Source organism: Caloenas nicobarica, chromosome 1, assembly GCF_036013445.1.
Source record: "Caloenas nicobarica isolate bCalNic1 chromosome 1, bCalNic1.hap1, whole genome shotgun sequence".
In the NCBI taxonomy this organism is placed as follows: Eukaryota; Metazoa; Chordata; class Aves; order Columbiformes; family Columbidae; genus Caloenas; species Caloenas nicobarica.
Window position 1 is genome coordinate 44,172,803 of NC_088245.1, and position 18,855 is coordinate 44,191,657.

Here is an 18,855-nt window from a genome sequence, read left to right on the forward strand (position 1 = left end):
ATTTTGTTTTGTTCATTGAACTTGCATTGCATTGAACACAGGCTGTAGATAAAGAGAAAAGTTAAGGATACAAGCTAGTTTCTTTGACATTAATGTCCCTTCTGCATAGGGATATTTCTTGCAAACATTTTTTTTTTTTGCAATAAGAAAATTAGCTTAATGAAGGGAATATTAAACTTTTTTGAAATATGCTTTGCTTTTTCCATGTTTCATTCCACATGGGAAGAAGGTCTATATAGATCCAGCAGAAGGCATCTTGAAAAAGACTGCTCCCTAGTAATGTTAGGCAAGTAAGATAACAGCACTACTGTCAGCATGAATTCACATTTTCAGGTGAGTTTACATCAGCCACTCCCACACCATGCATGAGTTTGCTGCCAAGAAATATTTACATGACAGAGCTTTCTGGTGGAATTATTTGCAGGAGTTTATTCTTTTAATCTGAGAGAGATATATACCACATGTCCTGCCAGACAGCAAAGAGAATGTGATTTAATCGACAAATCACATTTAACTAATACAGATACTCTAAAGACCATTCATAACAAAATGTGAATGCTGACAAGCATGTGTGCATTTTGTGATGAGAAGAGGATATCTTTTGCACAGTAAATTATCATTTTTTTAAGGACTCCATTCTAGCTTCCTTTCTGATTCGAAGTTTATTAAGTTGTGACTAAGTTCATTAAAAATACTTTTCCTTTTTTGCTTTAATTTTGATTGCCATGGTTTCAAGAACCATGCATTTTTCCTTGCCCCCTAAGTCAGTTGCTCTGTTGGCCAACACCACTAGCTCTTCTTTCTTATTTTCATGCCCAATAACTGTAGACATCAATAAAAATGCTACAGTTTGATGAGCAATAAGAAAAGAGGATTCAAAAGTCAGGAAAAGCATGCCTAAGGCAAACACATCTTCCTATAACTTTTATAAGATACCTATCAGGTATTATTTGTCACAAAGGCACGAGACTGCCAAAATATATTCTCACTGAATTCCATTGATCCTACTAGACTTCCACCATAATGCCAGAAACCAGTCTTTTCAGGAGGTGTTTTCTTGCCACTGAACATAAAGTTCTTCCAAATTTCATGGATATGCCTATATTATTTCAGGTAGCAAGGAATCTCCATTTCAAAATGTACTGTTCTTTGGCTTTGAAGGAGATCTTTTTGAACAGTGAACTATTGAAAGCAGAAATTTCTAGAATACTTTTATGTGTTTCCTGGAATGAAGACTCTCTACATAATATATTTACTAAATTCTGGAAAGAAATGTTTTCAAAGACAACCCCTCCTGTTGGAAGTGTAGATTGCCTGCAGGTCTGATTTGTGCTAGTGATATAAATGAATACCTACATTATTATATATGCACTTCTATATAAACCTCAAAACACATTAAGGTTTAATCAGAGGCCCTTGCAGGAAACACAGATAAAAAAATCTTGCTGGAGAACCTTTGACTCCCTGCTATTACAAGATGGGTAACAACTGTTAGCAAGCGTTGCAAGTAGAGAGGACCTAAGTTGTCCGAGTTTCTCACAATGAGAATTCATTTTACTGCTGATCAGACTTATTGAGTAAGGCAATTTTTCCACAGCCAGCAAATTTAATGACACCTAGAGAAACTAGTTTGACAAGTTCTGCAGAGTCTGAAAATAAATGAATTTGTCACCAACAGGAAGAGGTAAAGTAACATTGTCCTGATTTGGAAGAGTATTAATGGAAAGAGCAGGCAGAAAACCAGAAACTAAAGCCCTGCTTACCCCATAGCCAAGGTGCAACACAGTCAGAAGTGAGGCAAGTTTTTTTTTTGGTCCCCAGCTCTGCCTAACCCTGACACTGAGGGAATGGACTGGGATGACTGTTTAATCTCTCCTAGGCTTTTTCAGTACTTGGCTCTCCTGCTCTTACAGACGATCTAAATGTTGATTACCATTGCTTTCAAAATAAGCCTCCTCTGTGCAACACAAACACATCAAATATAAACCGTCATCAGGAGAGTTGTAACAGTTTCTACCAGCCAAAGTTTTGCCCCAAGTGCTTTGAACCCTGTACTTCAGTAGCCCAGTACCCCATTGACCCAAATATCCCACAACTGCTCATATAGCTGGGAGATGATAACTGGTGGTTTCTCAAAACTGAAAATACTGTCCCTCCATGATTCTGGAAGGAATGCATATTTACCTTAATATCATTGCATCTAAATGTACCATCTGATTGCTGTACTTGTCTTTGCTGTTCTCCTTTCTAACAGGAGTTTTCCTCATACAGCTGTGCCTGCAGAAGTATCCAGAGTCTTCACCATTAATAGCCATTTTCTTCCATTCATTTCTCCATTTTCCTCTGTGTTTTGTTTCAGTTACTCCATACTTTCTGATCTGCTTAAAATCGGAGCTCAGAAGTTGCGGTTCTACTTGTGGCTGAGCAGTACTTATTTGCAAGCTTGCACAAGACAATATTTTTTTTTTTTTAAAGGCACACTATAGACAACTCATTGCTCACTAGCCACTTTAACATCCAGAGTAACAGTAGAAGTCATCAGCCCCAGGCTCCTTAGCAGCTACAAATAAAACTTGCAGGGTAGCAAGCTGAAAAGGAGTGCTGTAAAACTGAACAATACTTGTATTTCCTCCTCCTCAGCACGTAGCTACCTATGAACTTCAATCAAAGGAAACAGCTGTCAATTAAAAAGAATTCATGAGGAATAACAAAAGATGTCATTCTGGAAAGAAGTGGCAAAGGGAAACAAAGTGGTATGCAGAAAACAGAAGCGGTCTCCTGTTAGAGGATAAAAATACACTCCTGAATAATTTTATCAAAGATTTTGTCTATGCTTTTAGCTTCTCTGATTGATATAAATTAGAAATGCCATTTTAAGTCCTCAGAATACCTTTCTGTACAATGTATTATACCAGACTGTCTTCATGTTCGAAGTATTTGTTAACTGGACAAAGGACATTTCAGACTGAATATAACGTATAGAGGTTCTGCAGAGGGATCTGGACAAATTGGAGAACTGGGCAATCACCAACCACGTGAAGTTCAACAAGGGCAAGTGCCAGATTTTGCACCTGGGACACGGCAACCCTGGCTGTACGTACAGACTGGGGGATGAGATGCTGGAAAGCAGCTCTGCAGAGAGGGATCTGGGGGTTCTGGTCAACAGCAAGTTGAACATGATCCAACAGTGTTCCTGGCAGCCAAGAGGGCCAACTGTGTCCTGGGTGCATCCAGCACAGCATCGCCAGCCGGGCAGGGAGGTGATTGTCCCGCTCTGCTCTGCACTGGTGTGGCCTCACCTGGAGCTCTGGGTGCAGTTCTGGGCCCCACAGGATAAGAAGGGTATAAAGCTACTAGAGAGCATCCAGAAGAGGGCCACGAAGTTGGTGAAGGGTTTGGAGAGGAAGCCGTATGAGGAATGGCTAAAGTCACTTGGTTTGTTCAGCCTGGAGGAGACTGAGAGAAGACCTCATTGTGGTCTACAGCTTCCTCACAAGGGGAAGAGGAGGGACAGGTGCCAGACACTTCTCTTTGGTGACCAATGACAGAACCCGAGGGAATGGCAGGAAGATGTGCCAGGGGAGGTTTGGGTTGGACATTAGGAAAAGGTTCTTCACCCAGAGGGTGGTGGAGCACTGGAACAGGCTCCCCAGGGAGGTGTCATGGCCCCAAACCCGACAGTATTCAAGAAGAGACTGGGCAATCCCTCAGACACATGGTGTGAACTGTGGGGTTGTCATATGCAGGGATAGGAGTTGGACTCAGTGATCCTTGTGGGTCCCTTCCAACTCAGGACATTCTATGATTCTATCAGCTCTTACGTATACTACTCCAACAGACCTACTTGATTGTGATAAAAACACTCTAATATTAATAGAAGAACCAAACTGTACGAGCTATTTAAAATTAGACTGAACAAAAATCTGAGGAATTTACTGCATGCAACAGCAGGAGGATACCTTGGAAAATGGTGGTGTAAGATCTGTTACCTGAGTAATTAATATAGATCAGAACATTTTATCTTGAAAATACCAAGTTATTTATAATGTACAGCCTTAGATAAGGTACCACCACTGGTCAACTTAATTATTTATGAAGATTCAGATGTTAATTTGTGGCTGACTAAGAATGAATAACATTATTTTAGGTTCAAATTAAAATTTTCCTTTACGAGTGCCATTTATTACTACTGCTGCCTGACCCTCGTCTTTTTTATACTCTACTTGCATACAGCTCAAATAGTTGTAATTTAACTTGGACACACAGCCAAATTTAGTGTTCTTATATAGAATTAAAACATCATACCCAAATCATAAAAACATTATTTCATTCCAGATGAAACAATGACACTGTAAATTGGTTAAGAGAAGATATTATTTTCATACAACATATTTGTAAAAACCTGCAGCCTCTTTAAGGCTCTGGGTACTATTAACTCCTCTTAACTTCGGTGAAGTCCATAATACCAAAAGCCTCCTTGAAACAAGCTACCAAGCCTGATCTCTGTAGGCCATAGATGCTATTATTGTCTAAAGAACAGATTATGATAGACAAAACTCATCTCATATGATTGTACTGAAAGCTAAATTCTTCAGATTATCATCATCCAAATGATGCTCACTAATGTGTTGTATTTTAGGAATCCTCTGGGGTCTACCTAAAAAGGGGTCTTTTTCTCAATCAGAAGCCAGCATATGTTGCTTGTATGTTATTTAGTATTAAAACACAGGCCATATCTATCAACACACAGATGTAGAATGTGTAGCTGCTCAAAATGAATATATTTATTGTGCATGTTCAAGACACTTTTTTCACAAACTGTGATGCAGGGGTTTTTTGTCTATCTTATAACATGCTGCAGTCATGATTATATATCTTTAGCAACATAACATTGGTGTAGTAGTAATTTCTGTACTTCAAAGAAAAAACATAGAAGCTGAAAAAATAGAAGGACAAACAAGTGAACAGAGAAACTGAAATAAACAAAGCATATGGTTATGAGTCACTGTAAATTCGTAATTAATCTATGTTGACAAAGATTATGGTGACTAAATAGTATGGGTGCATGAAACTCATGGAAATAGACTCGCATAGCAACCTACGATAAATAATCTAAATTTTCCACTTTGACAAAAAGTAAGCCATTTACTACATCTGCAAGGTAATGGCATCACACTAAGAGTTTGCAGGCAGAACTGTCTGTCTCACACAAAAAGACTCTGCCCTGCAGCCCCCAAGCAGCTGCAGACAGGGTGCATCATGCCCTTTCCTGGACAGCAATGCTGGAAGATTATTGAGACCCTTCAATATAGAAGCTACAAAACTGACTTCATGGGCAGCCTTTATTTGCTCTACTCAGAAAACAATTTGGAGTTTAATTTTCACTGGCAAGAATGACTGAACATGGCCAGCACAAATGCACTCTCCTGCTATAAGAAAAGATACTTCTAAAATAGCTCTGGCAATTAACATAACAAGGAATGAACTCATGATGTCAGTTAGAATTTGATGGTTCCCAGGAGATTCTGGCTTTCTTTTAAAAAAATTCATTTTGTTAACCAGTTAACATATGTTCTAAAATCTCCTTCAGGTCGAGAGTTTTTGTTTGCATTCTAGCAGCAAGACTTCGACCTATGCCCTGCATCATGCCTTTGTTCAAAATGAACATTAGTGTCAATTACTGAGTTCCATAGGAGATGCCTGTAGCCTCTAGAGCATTGCCATTAGCTCAGGGCTTATAAAAATTAAATGTATATAAGAGAGGCAATATTAAAAAACAATAGCCCAAAGCTCTCATTAACATTTTTGATATGACTACATGACACATTGTATGTTTTTTTTAATGATTAAACTTACATTTTTATTTCCTACTTTTGGCTGCCCTAACTATTGTTACTACCTATAATCTATAACTGACAAAAACATACCAATGTAGACAAAACATCAATTGATAGCTCTGAAAATAGACTGTCCTCCATGCAAGCATGATCTGATGCTTTAAATACCAGCTTCACAACATCGTGGCACATCACACAAGAAATGGAACTGAAAAAGGTGTCAAGCCAAATCTGTTACCTGGCTGATGGGTTTTTGTTTTCCCTCCAGTGACTGCCGAAAAACTAGATCCAGAAGACGAGGCTTCCATTTTTATTGACCTTTTGACTTGTGGGAGTGAAGGATGCCCGACCACAGGCCAACGCTGTGACACTGGGTTGCTTGCTGCAGTTCTCCTCTGACAGATTTGAACACGCTTTTCAGCCCCATGAATAGATAAACTTATACCTGACAGGAATAAGAATTAGTACTGTTAGATACAGGAGACCAGCATGAAATAACTAAAATACAAAAAATTTCCCAGTATAAAATGGATCCGTAACAGCTTTCTTCTTGAAAGAAAAAACAACAAAAAAACAATCAAACCAAACAAAAAACCCCACAAAACCAAAACAAACCAATAAAACCCTACAAAAACATAAATTTTCTATGAAAATTAAAAATGTGAACATTTTTGCTGCTATGCTGCAGACAGACTGAGCCATATATTAATATTTAAACTAATACAGTCATGGTTTACTGCTTTACTGGCCTGCAGGAGGAATTATCTTCTGTTCCTTACAAAAATTCCACACAGTTCACACAGGATGATATTAATGAGGTAACTACCAGAGAGTTTATTAAATGATGGTTTTCTGATTGATGGACTAGAATTTGGCAATAATGGATTATTTTCTTCTGAGCATTCACAAGTGTTAGAAAGTCTCATTATACGGAAAATGTGCTACGCTTCAGGTAGCTATTAGCTTTTAAGGAAAAAATAAAGGTCTGTTTTCCAGAAAAAAGTAAGGCTACAAGCAACCATGACATGACCTTAAGCTTGAAAAAAAATTCCACTTTCACCAGTTCTATGAAACATTGCCTGCAACACTTGAAATCGCCTTTCACACCAAACATCCTAAAATTTGTCACATAGCTAACTTTTAAATAGAAATTGTGATGAAAAACAGGCTTTACTTCTCCAAACAGAAAAACAAAGTTGAAATTTCCTCTGTGTCTATTGTACAGTCCCAGAAAGAAATACTATCTTACAGAAAAAAAAAGCTGATTCTGACTTCATTATGTTCACATTGATGTAATTGCTCCAGCTTCATCTGAATTATTTGCAGTATACTCTGGTGAAAACCTTCAGACAGTCTCTTTTGAGCAACAAAGCTGAATGAGAATTCTACACTACTGGTTTACGCTTAATTTAGTTGTGACTCTTACTGCTTTTATTGGCAGCCACTCTTTGTTTCAAAAAAAAAAAAAAAAACAACCAAAAAACAACAAACAAAACCCAACCAACTAACAACAAAAATTTAAACAAACAACCAAACACACAAAAACAACCAAGGAAAAACCTTAACGAAATATAAATGGTCAAACTGAGAAGCAGATGGAAAAGAAGACCCTAAAAACTGGAAACATGGATAGTGTAAACACATTGTAAGTTGCAGTCACGAAAAATCATTAGACATCACTGATTAGACTGCTTGTTTTGTGAAAGGAGTCCTGCACTGAAATGTCCAAGAATGCCCCAGTGAATCTATTCTTCCAGTTCCACTGAAAGTCAATGTATGTGAACATCCAGGTCACTGAAGAGGTTTTGACTCTCTGAAGTCTTAATACACTTCGATCCATAATATACTACTAAGAGAAAGAGAGCTGCCACTTCTGTAGGCAAATGGTGAAAAAAGCGCGGCTGCATGTGTGAGGAAAGACTGTGCAAATTGCTCTCCTCTGAGATGGCTCTGCGCATTCAGAATGGAAGCTGCACACTTGCTACCTGACTTTGCTATACTTCACCACTGCTGATCTCCTGCAGGAAGCGTGAACGGACACAGAGTCTCCTGCAGCAACTGCTCACGTACCTCCCGGTCACAGGGATAACGTAACTGCTGGCTGTTTCTAAAGGCTGCTGAAATCACATCTTTTTTAACATAGACAGCAAATCCCAGTCAGCCTGTTCAGTTGATTCATCTTGGGAAAGGCGGTGTAGCAATCCATGTGAGCAGGATGACAATGAGTGTGCCTGGACAGCACATTTCATTGGCTGTGTTAGCCATGTAATTTGCCACAAGGGGCTTCAATCAGAGACATCATAGAAGCATAGAATCCTAGAATAGTTTGGGTTGGAAGGGAGCTTCAATGGTCATCTAGTCCAACCCCCTGCAATGAGCAGGGACATCTTCAACTAGATCAGGTTGCTCAGAGCCCTGTCCAACCTGGCCTGGGATGTCTCCAGGGATGGGGCATCTACCACCTCTCTGGGCAACATGTTCCTATATTTCACCACTCTTATTGTAAAAAAATTCTTCCTCGTCTGGCCTGAATCTCACCTCCTTTAGTTTAAAACCATTACCTCTTGTCCTTGTCCACTACTAAAAAGTCTGTCCTCATCTTTCTTATAGGCCCCTTTTAACCACTGAAAGGCTGCAATAAGGTCTCCCTGGAGCCTTCTCCTCTCCAGGCTGAACAACCCCAACTCTCTCAGCCTGTCCTCATAGGAGAGGTGCTGCATTCCTCTGATAATTTTTGTGGCCTCCTCTGGACCCTCCCCAACAGGTCCATGTCTTTCCTGTAATGAGGACCCCAGAGCTGGAGCTAAGCACCAGCTGTAAAATTAACTCTTTACTTCTTGTACAGTCACTAGAACGTCATGTTGCTCAAAATATTGTGCAATTATCCCTAAGATATTAAAAAATTAAGTGTTTCCTTTTAGCATCAGCACTGGTTGTTGCATCATTTAAAACAATCATCTCTCTGAAGCTTACAGTGGAGTCAGTAACTTATTCCACCAATGCCAAATATGAACCTGGCATGGGCACATACTTACTAGCTGGATATTAGTAAGACTGCACTTTCATTTGGTCATGAAATGAGTGATGTATTTTAGGAACTGGTTCCAAACATAAACTGATTGCTACATTTCTCTGGAGTTCAAGTAAATTACTTCTTTGCGTTCTGAAAACAGTCTATAAACTGTTGTGCAGCTGTGACGCAGCTTCCTAAATTATTTGTGCAGCACTTATTTTCAGGCATCAAAATAAAGGATACTGCAGACAGATCATTATTCCTAAGGACTGCAAAATTTGCAGATTGATCACATTCAAAATTATGTTCAATCAACGGTTTGACTCTGGTTATACGCAACCTTTTGTTTCTTCCACTAAAGAGTGGTGCTTTAAAATGGTAACACCAAACTACACAAGGAAGAACGTGCCAGCATTATTAGAAATTTTACAGATTATTCCTTGGACACATTTATAATCTAGAAGTACTCAAAAACTACCATGGCATACACCAAAGGTATGTCACCAACATATTCAATATATTTGGGAGTTCTTCGCCACATTCTCCTTGCCACTGCAATTATTTTCTTCACATAATACATTGTCTTGACTGGGATAGTGAATTTCTATTATTTTCATGGGGACCAGGCAAAGAACAAAAATGCTAATGTCCTTATTTCATTACCATTTCAGATTTTTCCAGAGAGAGACCAGATCTTGCTTTTCCATGTACGTTTCTCTTGTTAAACTCTAAGTAAATGTCTGCAAAAATGTAAGACTAATATTGCAGTAAGCTGCAGTATTACCTTGTTTTCATGTGGGTGAAAGTCCTTTTGAAAGAGATATTGGCAGTTCAAAATACATCCCCAGATGACATGCAGAAAAGCAGAGACAAAGGGAAGGGGAATCAGAAGTAGAGAAGCTACTGGAAATGCAGAAGCTCCCATGTATCTTACAGGAGATGAAAACCTAGTGAACTATTGGCACTAAGCGGACTCTAGAGTAAACTCCAGCTATTCTTCCTGCAAATAACCCACACTACTGATTAATCCTGGGATTTGTGGGTCAGTGATGCGAGCAAACAGCACAGAGATCTCTGAAGATCATATGTTAAACTTGAAATCAGTTATTTTTTGCAGCGTGACAATATTCAGACAAGACATCCAGAAAGAAAGACAAGTTCTTGGGTCTTCAATTAACTATGTTTGGTGGAGTTTTTCTCCTGCCTTCAGGCTTGGCCATATAGTTGCAGACACCAAAATCCCAGTTTGTGCCTAGCTACATAGCCTCTGAGTGCACTTGTCCTTGCAGCATAGTCATTTCTAAGTGAGCTTGGCAGCTTCAGTACCTGGGTACGAGCATGCTGGCATGCTTTGACAGGCAGTACAGATGCTACAAAACCCAGAGGTTTCTCCTGCTTCTCCCTCTGGCTTAATGTAATGGACCATGAGCACCATTTCAACCCAGAGCTGCAGTGCAGAGGCAAGAGAAAGGCTGACATACTGGCCAGTAGCCACAGCGACTGTTCACTTTGGAGGACCAGCTTCTGGACAGGGCTTGGTCGCCTGCACCTGGCTGGCTGCAAGCCGAGTATTTAAGAGTGGAAAGTGGAAGCTGAGTGTTTTGAAGCTGGATGTGATTTGAGCCTTCAAGTATTATATCACTCAGTTATTTTTCCTTCCTGCATGCAGCAAAATTCCTTCTCTGTATTTTCAAATCTTCACATGCTTTTCCCTTCCTTACCTATATTATCATCTTTTTTCTTTTTCTCATACAAGCTTCTCATCTCCCTAAGGAGCTGCTCTTTTTGCTGCCCTTTTGTTCTCCTCTGATACCTCTGTTTGAGCTTGCAGGTTCATATGAAACACCTTCACTCCCTTCCTACCAACACATCTCAGATGTGCAGTTCGCCAGCAGGGAAGAGCAGCTTATATCCTGCTTCTGGATAACTTTTATTGCTCCCAGCTATGTCTTTTTACCATAAAGTTTTCGAAAGCAGCATTTCTTTTACAATGAGTATAATTTGTCTTTTATAAAGTGGTAGTATGCTTCTAACACTAAAGAATTTGTAATGCTACAGATAAAACCTGCTTATGAGAACATTAAAAGAGGAGTACAGAAGTACTTCCAGGTCAGGAAGCAATAAAATCAAACATAAAGAAGAAAAAAGAGAGAGAAATTACTAAAAGTAGAAAATACTACAGCATGCCTGCATGCAAAGTTTTATGTGACAGTGCTATTAGTGCTTTTGTTTTGTTGGCTCTTCAGATGCTACAGAGATGGATGACCACATCCTGCACCGCTCCGAAGTCACTCTGCCAAGGCATCTGCTTTGGTCATGTCTTAGCGCTGGCTAGTAGGTGGTGAGCACCACACACCTCTGCAGGCAGCAACCCCTGCAGCCAGTGCACCTCCTCCTGCAGCAAGCCTGCGCTACTCGACTGAGCATGGTCAAGTGGCTCTGGTCCTGGTGGAGATGGCTCTAGCACCAGAACTGTGGTCAGAACAGCACTGTATCCAAATTATACTGTGCTGGGCCCGAGACAACTCTTCACCTGGGGATGTATCCCCCCGTAGCGACTGTCAGGGTTGGGTCAGCACTAGTTCTTTTCTACCCTGTACTACTTCGGGGTACAGGCCTATTTTTATAGGTTCCTTCCTGATGTGTTTTTCTCTAGCCAGAGATAATATGAACACAAATAAGCAACAATAATGCAATGAAGAGTTACAAAGCTGTATAAACAATCCATTAGGCAATAGTGCTTAATTAGCCTCAAGTCCCCTTAACCTGCTTTGTAGACCTTCTCTGGAATAACAAACTGCTGCTGGCAGGCGCAATAAGTCCTTTTGGTTTCGTATTATCAATATCAGTGCTCATGCTGGAGACAGATTACTCCATTTATTTCTCTTTATGTGAGTCTTCTGTTTTAGCTCCATGCAGAGGCCTTAGGAGCAGAGTGAGGTAGACCCTTTCTTCAAGGTGCTTTTCAAAGGAGAGCAAGTGCAGGGGAACACAGATCAAGAAGTGAGGAAGAAAATCTCAGCTGCAGTGTCATGTAGGGCCACAAGAAGTGAAGCAGCTCTGGAAAGCCTGCAGTCACCAAGGCACAGATAAGCAAGGACATAAGGAAGCACTTCGGAAGCATAGGCAGAGAGCAGAACATGAGGCAGTCTATAAACTGCAAGTTCTTTCAACTTTTACATCCAGAAAAGGAGAAAGTGAGTTGATTTTTCCACTGTAAAAAGCTAATCCCCCTTTCCTCACCTTGTGCAAATTGCCACATTTCCCATTAAAGTCAATTATGATCTGCAGACAGCTTCAGCTTTTTCACCTTTTGAAGCTAGCTTTGATAAGGGGGAGCTCAGAAATGGCAAGTAACATAAAAGGTTGCTCATGCAAAACCACTTTCATCTGAGGCTCAGCAAAGAGACAGCTGTGCTTGATGCCATGATGACTCTTCTGCTTACTCTGAATCCTAGGTGGAAATGAATGAGCATGAGAGAAAAGTTGCTGCTCTCTGCACACACGCCTGAAAGCACAGTCTAAAGACAGTTGCTTTTTTTTGCCTCGCCCTGTGCCCTACTTGGGTAATAAATAAATCCAGAATAGCATGGCTATCTTTTTCTACATCTTGGGGAAAGGTATTACAACAGCATTAGGATTCCCACATTAGATTAAATCATTTTCAGAAGTTTAAATATAACCTCTCTATTACAGCACCAAGTCCCTTGCCATTGGTAACACAAATGATTCATGAAATCATATCTAAACCCAGATTATGCTTCAAGTACAGCTTTGAAAATGTTGAAACATTCTGACTATATCAAACGCTGAAAAAAGTCCACAACTGCAAACCTTTAAATGAGCAAACAGAAAAGCTACTAGTTACAGAAGTTCCCTGGAACTGGACAGGCTGGAGAGAAAGACATTTAATAACACTGTGCATCTTGACAGATTACATGTGCTCAGTTTTCTGAGGATTTGCATGGTTTTCACCACCCTCCCAATATTGGAGAGATGACAGCATTTTCAAGATCCACAGTAGTTTCAGAAAGTGTTCAACAAATGTTACTTTTTTCCCATTTTCTATCAAAAAATTTGTCCAGCTGGCTTCTGAATTTACATATATTTTAGCATATATACTTTTTCATTGAAAAAAACCCCACAGAGTTTAAATATCCAGACTGAGAAGGAATAGCTCTTTTTCTTTGTCTGAAACATGTATTCCCCAAAGTTTTGTATTGGAAGAGACCATGAACAACCACTTCCTTTTACCTCTCTATTCCACTCATGATTCTGCAGAGCTCTATCATGTCCCCTGTCTGTTGTTCCTGTTCCCAAGCTTGGGGGACCTGGTTTATACTGTTGCTCCTCACCAATAAGCTGTTGTGTACATCTGATCATCCCTGGTCACTCCTTCCCTGTTCCTTTCCTTTTTCAAGAAATGAAGATCTGAAATGCATACTAAGAAAATTTCAAGAAGTAGCACCAGAAATCCCTATGATATTTGGGCTGTGCCTTCAACAAGGATGTCTCTGTTTTTGTTCTTTCCCTTGTGATTTCATTTACCCTAAGATACTCGTGGATGTGCTCTGCCTTCTTATTGCATTCGCCAGCTTTTCAGGCAATTTTCTAGATCTCCCTCCTAACCTGCCTGCTCAAGGTCCGTATGTCAACCAAAGGCTGCAGGAAACAATACTGCATTATTTCTCTCATTCATATGGTGCATCTTTTCCCAGTTACTTGTTTTCTAGGTCTTGTATTTATCACTTCAGTAAGAACATCACTTTAAGGCACTTTTGTATCGGCAAAGTAAATCTTCACAGAGGCGTATTACTTGCCACTGCATTTTTTTTTTCAGTTACCCTCCTTCATCATACCATGCCTGGCAGTCACTGGTGGTGTTAGGATCTACTTTTTCAACTTTATTACTTTTTGTTTGTTTTAATATCTACTTTGATTTACTTTATTGTTACAACTGGACTTTTAATAGTATCAGAACCACATGCATTCTGAAAAGTAATTTGGAAACAAACAAACAAAAAATTTAAAAGCTTCTTTTGCTTGTGCCAGTATGGAAATGGCAGTGAAAAAGAATACCTTCTTCTGAAATCTGATAGACATGACAGACATCAAAAACTGAGTCTGATTCAGTAGAATGTTTCTCTATCAAAAAATTGTCACTTTGTTAGGAAAAAAATTGTCCTAAAGTCAAGAGTTGCTGTCAAAAATTTTGTTTAGAAAATAAATCTGACCTTGTCTGGACTGGAATATCCTGGCTTTTTATTTTGTAATGACTTGACACTTTGAAAAATGTAATCTAACACATCAAATAGAATACAAATTATCACTTAGTATACCAGTTGCCTCTGAGCAAGCCAAAAAACAACTATCATTTCAATTACTGAAACACCATCTGTAATACCAATCATCAATTAATGTTACTGTAATATACAAATAGTAAGAAATAATTCAAAACATAAAAATTAAAACCAGGAAGCAAAACACATCAAGATAATAAAACAGAATGAAAACAAGACGTCCAACCAAGATGAAATATTTTAACTGTCCAGAAGCAAATTCTGATGGAAACACTTTAAGCATTGTGTTGAAAAGTGTCTTCAGAAAGTGCTCAAAAGAGATTCAGAGGACGAAAATTGCATGAATATTAGAATTTCTGTGGACTGGATGTTCTCAATTTTGACTCATCGTCTCTATAAACAAATGGAATAGACTTGTACTAGAATGAATGTAGGTTCGTACAGAACCCAACAGACTCATATCAGTTTCTGTCACAATAAATAACATCACGTCAACACTTATTTCTGTGAGACAGTATCTTTAAAAAAAATAAAATTGGAAGACTGGATCCATCTAAGTGGCACCTACTGGCTTAGAAACTCTGCAGTAACTCTTGTCCTATTCATTTTACTATATATGCACACTATTTACTTGCCAGAAATAAATTCAGAACACTGAGATGATTTAAAACTTAATTTCACTTGTGTTAAGCATGGCGTTCAAAATTGTTTTCATTCTTAATAACCAGCTATTGCTCTGGTTTTCAAAACCAAGGACATTCTCATTAAACCTGTCTGCATTTATTTTGAGCCTTTTGCCCACGTAGTATTATGAAAGGGAACTGCACGCATAGCAGCGATACGTAGTACAAACATCAGTGCAAACCGCAATGCACCATGAAACAAAGCACCAAGTCAAGTCCCAGATGCTTTTTACTGGCTGAAGAATGAAGTGAAGTACTAGCCATGCGGATATATTTCAAGTGTAGGTAGATTTAAAATCAGGGAATTCTTTTTTTTTTTTTTTTTTTACATGTTAATGTGCTGCCTGAATGTCAACTGCTACATTTCAAATACCACAAGTCTCATTTTATCTCATTTAATCGGGTATTCTCTATAATGCAGAACAGTGCAATCAATCTAAGATATCATCTGTGAAGCAGGAAAGAACCCAGGAGACTTCACATATGGGAAAAAAGATAGCTCAGGATACATCTGAATGTGTCTGCCTCCACGGCGCAGACAGTAACGATTTCCAGCACAGCAACTAGGCTTAATTTAACTTTGTCTTCTTGTGTCCTGTTTCAGGGGACTGGTTCACCATCGGAACTCTCCTGCTGCTTCTGTGCCAGGTCAGTCCTGGCCCTGCTCCTTGGGGAACCCACAAGCAGAAGGTTGAGTGTACTCTCCTGCCTTCACCCAGCCTCTGCCCCAGCTACGGGGCCTTTTACAGGCTTGGTGTCAAAATGCTCTCTGCCTGCAGAAAGTATTATTAACCTTCAATTGATTTTTTTCTTTGATGATAATTTTAATTAGACACTATACAGCCAACATCTTCAAGGCCAGGGCCTCCGACAACAAAAGTTACTTTTTCTCCCTCCTCACCCAAATGTGAAAAATCATCTTCTTCTATCCCATATTGCTGCAAAGCATTTTACTTGAATAAAATACTTCTAAAGTAAACGTGCATCTGGACAGATGTATATCTGACTAAACAGGTCACACGTCCTGGGTCAAGTCCAATGGCTAGGAGGGGTTTTGCCCTCAGAAATGACTGTCTACTGTGGACATACAGGCTGTTCCTATGGCCTGGGACGCATGGGCATGTCCCAGGCCCCAGCACCTCACATGTCCAGGGTCTGTCACTGGAACCTTGCTGGAGGGGGGCCCAGAAGCCTCTCACCCCCTCATGGGGAGGGGGGTCCCACGCAGGCTGGAAGGACGTGCTGTGGAACACTCTTGCAGAACGTGGACAAGTGTTGCTCTGCAAGGAAGAAGCATCAGCCTTCACAGCCACGCTCACTGAATCACCTAAGTCCAATGTCAGCCTCTTACATGGAACAGACATGTTAACACCAGCCAGTTGTATCAGAAATTTTGAGGCATGTGTACTACTTGTCTTTCTTTTGTGCATCATTAATTTCCAGCACACTCTCTCTTGGCAAGTAATGGTTTTGATTGTAATAAAGCCCACAGTGGCGAGCTTTCTAAATGGTCATAAAGTGAGGGCAATCCCCAGAGGAGATGGCAGCTATAGCGTGCAGCAGATGCCAGTGAAAATCTGTGTTCATCTGTCACCTCATCTTTCTGGCAAGACTTCAGGCAATTAACAATAACAAGATGCTATTGAAACGAATACGTAAACCTGTCATGTTTATACATATGTTCCTTATATGGATCCAATTGATCGTTCTCAACTTATGCTGATCTGGATTGAACAAAACATAGGTCTTGCTTACACCACTTTTGAGCTAGATTGCATTTCTGATGAAAGACCAATAAACTCTGAAAGACAACAGTAATCACACAATGATTGTCTGAATTTGGCAGATTACTACGTAGAGATGGAAAGAAGTGCTCTACTGATCAACACCATTTTAATTTCTTGAGGTCTTTACAGCAGAATCAGAAGAAATGGTAGGAGGCTATAAAATACAGTAACTACATTGTAAGATGTGACGTCTATAACACACAGATTCATTTTTGTAAAAGTCAGTCCATGTTCTAACTCATTTACTGAATAACAGCATTGTGCAAGGGCAAGGCCCACCTTTCTTTCACGTGCAAATAATTCTCTGATACATCAGCAATTCAGAAAAACATGTAAAATATGCAAGACAGACTTTAAACTATGTTTTATATACAACATAAAACACTGGATGTTAGATGGATGTTCCTAAAGGTTAAGAGGAAACATGGAAGAGACAAATTTTCTGATTCCACCTAAACCAGCTTGACTGTAGAAAGAACCTATAAAAGAAACATGTTTCTAAATTTAGTTCCTGTGACTGATGTCTTCTCAGTGAAAGGGCACAAATACTCCTTCATAAAACATTTCCTTTCTTCGCTCATACCTCTGCCACTCAACATCCCATTACTCTTAATTTGTTTTCAAAACCACAAACGGATGGTAAAAAACCAAACCCAATACAATACATATGTAACCAATATTGCAAATATTTCTAAGTTATATTTGTAAATAGTGAAAATATATTGAACGTTATATTTGTAAGAACATGGAGAATGATACCGAATTTCTCTGAATATCACAGGAGTTTTGAGTATTCAAAACAACTAGAGAGTTATGGAACACTGTTTCTGTTCACAAATGCCATTTTGCCCAGAGTCAAGAACATGTAGTTCAACAGATGTGTAGAACCCAATCTTCATAAACAATTCCCAAACTGAAATTGCCTCACCAAAACTGCCTATACAATCCTGAAAATTAGAAACACAGAACCATAGAATGTCTTGAGTTGGAAGGGACTCACAAGAATCATCGAGTCCAACTCCTGTCCCTGCACAGGACAACCCCACAGTTCACACCATGTGTCTGAGGGATTGCCCAGTCTCTTCTTGAATACTGTCGGGTTTGGGGCCGTGACACCTCCCTGGGGAGCCTGTTCCAGTGCTCCACCACCCTCTGGGGGAAGAACCTTTTCCTAATGTCCAATCTAAACCTCTCCTGGCACATCTTCCTGACATTCCCTTGGGTCTATCACTGATCATCAGAGAGAAGAGATCAGCACCTGCCCCTCCTGCTCCCCTTGTGAGGAAGCTGCAGCCTGTGCTGAGGTCTCCCTTCAGTCTCCTCTTCTCCAAGCTGAGCCTTAGTCGCTCCTCATACGGCTTCCTCTCCAAACCCTTCACCAACTTCATGACCCCCCTCTGGACACTCTCCAGTAGCTTTATATCCTTCTTATACTGTGCTGATGAAACCTGCACACAGTGCTCCAGGTGAGGTCGCACCAGTGCAGGGTAGGGTGAGAAAAACTTGTTAGTAGTTATTCTGAGATCTTAATGTGTCATTAACTGGGACTGTCTTTCAGCAATACACAGCATCTGAACAAGTAAAGACTGTTCCGTTCTCTGCTTCTATGATGGTATAGCACCTACAAAGAGAAAACTCAAATACAGGAGCAGCAGTGTATTGAGAAACCAAGAAAATAGCAAGTCCATTAAGAGAGTACTTAAACCTAAAAATAGCAATAGGCAGCCTAGTCGATGAAAAAAATTCAAACAAGAAATAACATCAAAACCTTCCAAATACGAAATCCTTTTTTGTTTAAAAACAAAACCAAACCAAACCCAACCCAACCACATAAAAACAACCAACCAACCCACCTACCTCATTCCTTCCCTGAGTGAATGCCTGGTTAGACATAATTACATAAAGATGTCTTTATATACTCCCTGAAAGAGCAACACGTACCTCTGTATATTGGATCTAAGCCCCAGAATCCAAATGGCATCAAAAAACATGGGTCTTACTGGATTAATCTCTTTTTTTTCTGATCCTTTATGAACACAAACCTAAATCCTCAGAAGTCTGGGTAAGAAAATGTACTCACTAAATTTCTGTAAGGAGTTAACAACCAACCAGAAACATTTATCTTAATTTACAAAGCAATATGAGCCTGCTTGCAAAAGGCTATTAATGGATCACAGCAATCATAATTACTATTGCATGAACAGAAATCTGGAAATAGATTTCCAAGGATAATTT

At 39.6% G+C, this 18,855-nt stretch overlaps 1 protein-coding gene across 1 annotated transcript in view; it reads right to left on the minus strand.

The window, feature by feature from the left end:
- The window catches only part of ANO4 (anoctamin 4), a 214,762-nt gene that overhangs the window by 114,399 nt on the left and 81,508 nt on the right, over positions 1-18,855 (minus strand). Inside the window, exon 4 of the mRNA XM_065629884.1 lies at positions 6,076-6,282. Coding sequence (XP_065485956.1) covers positions 6,076-6,282 — 207 coding nt within the window. The remainder of the gene's footprint in view (positions 1-6,075; positions 6,283-18,855) is intronic.